Genomic DNA, 5,852 nt, shown 5'->3' with positions numbered 1-5,852 from the left:
CGGCGCCTGTGCAGCTGATGATCAAAATAAGTCCAGAGCCCTCCCGTGCGGCGACCTCCTTTGTCGCTGTGTTGGTTTAGTAGGAACTCCTGGGTTTCTTTGTCCAAGAAAAGCTTACCAGGTATTTTCTAGGTTCACAGCACGCAGAACAGGGACAACCTGTGTCGAAAGGTGCTGAAGCGGAGCAAACTGGTTGTTGACTTCACAGCTACTACCAGAGCTACGGTAAATACAAAGAAATGACGACGGGCAGTACTTTGCAACCTTATCCTCGCTCACTTCATAATTTGCGTGTCATTGCTTCTTGCCTGCTGGCACGCACATAGAAAGATAATAGTACATCATCCAGACCAGCCTATTGCCTGCACTCAGATTGATGACGAGGTAATGACGATGACCACCTGGATCATGTTTTGCGGAGCGGAATTTCCCAACGCAATTTGGTACCGTGCATACTTCCCAAGCGCCACCACAACAATTTTCTATTAAGCATCTGCTTCAGACAAGTTCCTTTTTATTTTTTTCTTCAAGTAGTATGTTCCAGTTACCAGTACATTCTGATCGTAAACTGACCACAGTTCCCGCGCTACTTCTTTCGCATGCTGCTCCCAGTGGCCATGCGGCGTGAGGCCAGATGGGCGGAAGGACGGTGTGTGTACCCGGTAGATGCCGCATCGGCACCGGGGTTGTAGCCAGCAGCGTAGCCGGCAGGACCATAGGGAGTGAAGCTGTCGTAAGCCTGTCCACCGAGAGCCGCCTCGTTGAATCCGTAGCCGTAGCGTCCGTACGGAGCGTACTCGAAAGCGCCAGCAGCAAGTGCGTACGGGTCGGGTGCCGGCCGCCCATAACGGCTGTAGTCTCCGGCGTTAGGTACAGCGGCCCTCGCACCATAGGCTGCGGCTGCAGCATTCTGGGCAGGTCCTGTCGGAACAGGGAGGCCGATCGGCGGTGCGTTGAAAACTGCGTCGCCGCTGACACCAGGAGATCTGCCCGGCTCGCTGGTACCCACGGTACCAACTGGGGCCCGGAAACCTTGCACGGCGTCGACGTAGTTCATTTGGCGGTAGAGGCCGCTGGCGCCCGGGTAGCCGTACAAGCCGAAACTGGCGACGTTAGAGCCGTCCTGCCCTCTGCCGAACTGCCGATCGTTGTACTCGCCCGCCGCATCATAGCCGAGACTGTATTGCGCCGGAGTCTGGAAATGCTGGAGAGCACAACACTATAATATAGCTTCGACGATTTTGCATAACGCTACGTAAGGCAGCACTAACGTAAGGCGTCACTCGTATTCCCTGACTGTTTCCTTCTATGGTTGTGGATAACAAAAAATCTTGCCCCCTCAGTCCCCCTTATTCTTCAACTCTGTGGCATTTGACGTTACACAGTGAAATGCTTGTTAACCCTGTATAGACGATGGTGTAAATATCTGTAGGAGCGTTTAAGTTCTACAATACTATGAAAAGGCATCCTTCATAAATCGGTATTTGCATACATCTGGAGCCGCGAGTTAGATGCAAGCGAAGGAAGCGCCGAACAAAGAGTGTGATAGAGTTGTAGCCCGTGCATTAAACAAATGGCAGTGGCTTACCTCGGCTATGCCAGGATACACGTAGCGAAAGCTAAGGCATAGCACGGTTAGCCTTGGTTAATCTTGATTGCAAGTGCAGGTTAGTCTGGTTGTCTAGCTATGTTGCGGCGTTTAGCCAGTCGTTCGGCGCGCTGTTCGTCTGTTTCCTGGGTGATTCGTTTCCTCTTCACTTCGTTCCGATGTCGATTCCAGGCCTCCTCCTGCTTATCAGAATTGTCGCCGTCCATACTGCCGCCTCAACTGTGGTTGCGGCGCACGCGAGCTCTCCTTTTTAATCCTCCGACATTTTATCAGGCATGCGACGCAGCTGGCGACGCGAGCGGAGGCGAGCGCAACGACGAGGAACGTGGTGTGACGTCATACCAAACGGCGGAAGCGGACAGGCGCGGCGCTGCGCAGCTGCGGAACACCTGTGGTTCGGTGCTACCAGTGGCCCATGCCCAGTAGTTGCTAGGCAGCGAGAGAGGGAGAGAGAGAAATACTCGTGGCAAGGTGAGCGTTGTGACGTCATGTATTTGTATAACTTCTTGTGTATTTTCCTTTCGTCAGTGTTCTTTTGTAAGTGTTCATTTGTGTTTACCGCTGTATACTCCGATGAATTTTCTGTACCTTTTCTCAAGCCACTCCTGCTATAGCGCAAATTGCGCTGCAGTATGTGTAAATAAATAAATAAATAAATAAATAAATAAATAAATAAATAAATAAATAAATAAATGTGCATCCTTGGAGCACCGCCACGGCGAAATCGCAAGTTCGCGTCCAGTAAAGCTTTCGCTTTAAAAATTTTTTTTATTTGCGTTGGTGCCAAGCGAGACAACTCCGGTTAGTGGTCAGCAGAATCTGCCATGAACGCTTATTAAGATTTCTATTTTTGATTTGTTGAATAATTTCGAAATTCTACCATTACAATAAAACGCAACCACGAGATGTGTTGACGAATTTATCCGGGTAGATCACGCGAACATGAAAGGTTTCTTTCGCCGGGGCAGCGCATCTACGTCCACGCACCTAAGCGCAGAAGTCTAAAAGGCACCGTTTCTCCAAAATTCTACTGTAGAGTGGCTGTATAGGCAGCGTTGGTTGCACTCACAGAGGCGTAGGCGTCGTATCCTCCTGCGTACGGGGCCACAGCAGCAAGGTAGTTGCGATAGTCGAAGCCTTGTTGTGCGGCTCGAGCCGGCTGGTTGTGGTGTTGAGCGAAGGCGTTACCACCGAGCCAGAGAAGCAGAACTTGCACCTTGTGTTTGAGGGAGACAACATGTGAATCTTGCGGAGCAGCAAAACTGCGTATCGCTACTTTCCCCAAGGAAAAGTGCCGTGTGATCGTTGTAAGAAATACGCGTGACTCATCCATTCAAGATCACGCAAAAGCGTACGAGAGGTACTTCTGAGATTGACGAAATGGTGGCATTGTATAGATACTTTGGGTGTCGGGATCTTAATTACCAAGGGCTCGACGCACCGGAAACTTTCATCTTTCCGCGAACACTGCGGCGTCTTGCGCCACTGTTGGTAAACGACGGTCGAAATTTAGAGGAAAGCTGGACGACACAGTATGGGGAAGGCAACTCTCGGGGAGGCGCTTTTGTTCTAAAATAACAACGAAAATGCACAAGTCATGGATGTGTGCCGAAACATTGCTACAGCACCTAAATAGAACATAATAGCTCATTGCGATAAGAGCGTTCCACGCTCTGCACGCCTGGAATTCCCACCATCATCTTTCTACATTCAAGTGTACTTCCTCACTTCTCCGTTTAGGCAATGACAAAACAGTTCAACATGCAGGCACACGTAGAGGACGTAGAAACAATACTGACGGCGCTGTTGGCTGAATTACTTCCACTTAACTTGCAACGCATGCAGTCGTTCCGAAATTGCTGAGCGCATCGACTTAGCACAGAAATGTGCCTCCAAGTAGTACGATTCTCCTGCCCATCCGCTCACACATTCAAGCATGATAGCCAATGGGAAAAAAAAGTAACTGAGCTATCAGTGGACACTGCTGAGGCAGTTTGTTGACGGATAAAGGGCACCGCTTCGTTTCTCACCGCAGGAAACATTTCGAGTTTCACGAAGCTCCCACTCCTCTCCAGAGACGTTGTTCTCCACGAGACGACGCTGAGGCGATGGCGAATGTCTTCTGCGGCTCCTTGCCGGACCCAGCTGGCTTTTATACTCTCGTCAACGGCGCGTGTGAAATTGTTGCGTACGCGAAACACGCATTCAAACCTGTTGATGTTTTTTTTTATCACTCCTCGCTTTGCTTCCACTTCTTGCAAAACAACATTGTCTCGTGTTATTTCGACTGAAGTCGTTTATCACGAAAAGCGTGCGTTTCCCGTGAAACGCATTTCGCATCCGCTCCGCGAGGGCGTCCATTTCTGCTGGAGGCGTCAAACGTGACTGCAAGCATTTTTCAGTCCTAACCATACGTAATATTCTAGCAGAGAAGGCATGGCGCACCCTTTTGTCTCCCACGCGATGTCTCTATAGGCTGGTAGTGACCTCTTTCAAAAACATATTCCTGATTTCTTTTTGTTTATGTAACATGTGCGGCGATTATTTCTTTAAAAAGCTCCAAGGTCATCATCTCTTACTTTCTTTTTTTTTTTTTGCACGTGTCTGTAGGTTTCTTTGATGGCACATTACATTTAAATTACATAACAACGTTTATGCGCACCGAAAGGGCGCATTTAGATCGCGTTTTACGTGAACAGAAGCAGAAGTAAAATGGAAAAAATTATTAATGACCTATCCTTTATCTGTTCTTAACTTCAGGATACATTTTCTTACTGTTGTAGTTACTTCTAGAATCTAGAATTTCAAAACCCAGAGCGTTTATTGTCTGTTATTTTGTTTTCTCTAAACGTCATTTTCTAGTTTCATTCATGTAAGCCAGCCCTTGTTATTAATAACTCTCAAATTGGCGCCCCCTCCCCATTTGTTGCAGTATCTGCTACACAATTGTTCTGTCACTTTTAAGACTTTCTGTTTAGTATTTAAGTTTATTCCAAAGTATACGTGCACTCATGTAGTACCTTGTACGTGCACTTGCATAGTGTGTCAGTGTGACGCCCATCCGAAATGCGCTGTTTGTGTGAACTTGCGTCGTCTTGTGCGCGTGGTTCCTGCTTGCGCTACTGAAAATAGCCTATGATATCGCACACAGAAAATCCGAGTAACAACTCTCGCTGGGCAATTCACCAAACAACGGCAACTATCGCCTGGATGGGGCTAGACGCAGTCAAACTGTTTTGTGTATGTTTGGGACTCGTAGGGTTTCAAGTAAATGCGGTGAGGTCGTGAAAATTGGAGTTTGTGGGTAGAAAAAGGCATCGAATCAGTTTGAGACAACGGTGTTAGAATAATCAATTCGCGGCGCGATAAGATTGACAGAAAAAAAAAAAAATTAACATGGGGTCTTCGAGGACATTCAGATGTTAGATTTGCGAGTACTTTATTCAATTACTGTGTCAAACGTTATCGTGATTCGTGGCGTCGCGCTTTCCTTTCGAATGCATTGTGACACCAAGGCGCCATCACCACGGTTATCAGGAGAAAAAAATTCCCGCAGAACCCATCTCACGATGAATGTCGACGTTAATGCGGTCAGCATTGAATCAGTGTAGCCACACACCGTATTTCCGCCACATCGACGCCTCGTACATGGCGCATGTATGCAGCAGGGTCTCACTCTTCGACGCAATGGTGCCTGACTACAACCGCCTACACCGAACATTTATCAAACTAGCGAGCTTTGCGAGACAGCCTTGGTCAGCAGCAACGGCTGACTGCGAGGGCCCGGGACGCGGCCCGAGCTCAAGGTATTCTGGAATGAGGACGCCTCTCTAACGATTCACTTATGCAATAAAGATGTTTATTCTCTCTCTCTCTCCCTCACACACGCTTCGACGATAATAATTTATTGGCAGCCCTATTGAAACGGGGTGGTGACAAACAGTCACTTAACTTGCTTGAGGTAATTGATCATGGTATGCTGTACATGTTTTCACTCTAGCATTTTTGTACACATATCTATAAACTTTTTTTTCTTCCTCAATACTTCTCCGTCTACTGCGTATCGCTACCTATGTCTGTAACGAATCAATCTCTTCCCTGCCTTTTGCCGCCAAAACTACTAAACGCGTCTTCCTTATCTTGACTGCTGACCGGTTCATGCTTCCGTCCACTCTGAATCCAGGCGCTACTGGAAGGTGTACCTGACCTACGGGTCTCACTGGGTGGATCCCTTCGCATTCCA

General features: G+C 48.1%; 1 protein-coding gene across 1 annotated transcript; it reads right to left on the bottom strand.

Annotated features, from left to right (window-relative positions):
• Positions 1-465: 465 nt before the first annotated feature.
• On the bottom strand, positions 466-4,609 carry LOC126540279 (uncharacterized). The gene is made up of 3 exons (XM_050187087.2): positions 3,640-4,609; positions 2,679-2,825; positions 466-1,204 (listed from the first exon to the last, which is right to left on the bottom strand). The coding sequence occupies exons 1-3, from the start codon at positions 3,649-3,651 to the stop codon at positions 587-589; spliced, it is 777 nt and encodes a 258-aa protein (XP_050043044.1). The 5' UTR covers positions 3,652-4,609; the 3' UTR covers positions 466-586.
• Between the last annotated feature and the right edge of the window lie 1,243 nt (positions 4,610-5,852).

Source organism: Dermacentor andersoni, chromosome 2 (genome assembly GCF_023375885.2).
Source record: "Dermacentor andersoni chromosome 2, qqDerAnde1_hic_scaffold, whole genome shotgun sequence".
Classification (NCBI taxonomy): Eukaryota; Metazoa; Arthropoda; class Arachnida; order Ixodida; family Ixodidae; genus Dermacentor; species Dermacentor andersoni.
This window is presented reverse-complemented; position numbering and strand designations above follow the sequence as displayed.

Coding starts and splice junctions, on each gene's coding strand:
- LOC126540279 (XM_050187087.2), bottom strand. Junction 1,205..2,678: donor GATACGACGCCTACGCCTCT/GTGAGTGCAACC, acceptor TGTGCTCTCCAG/CATTTCCAGACTCCGGCGCA.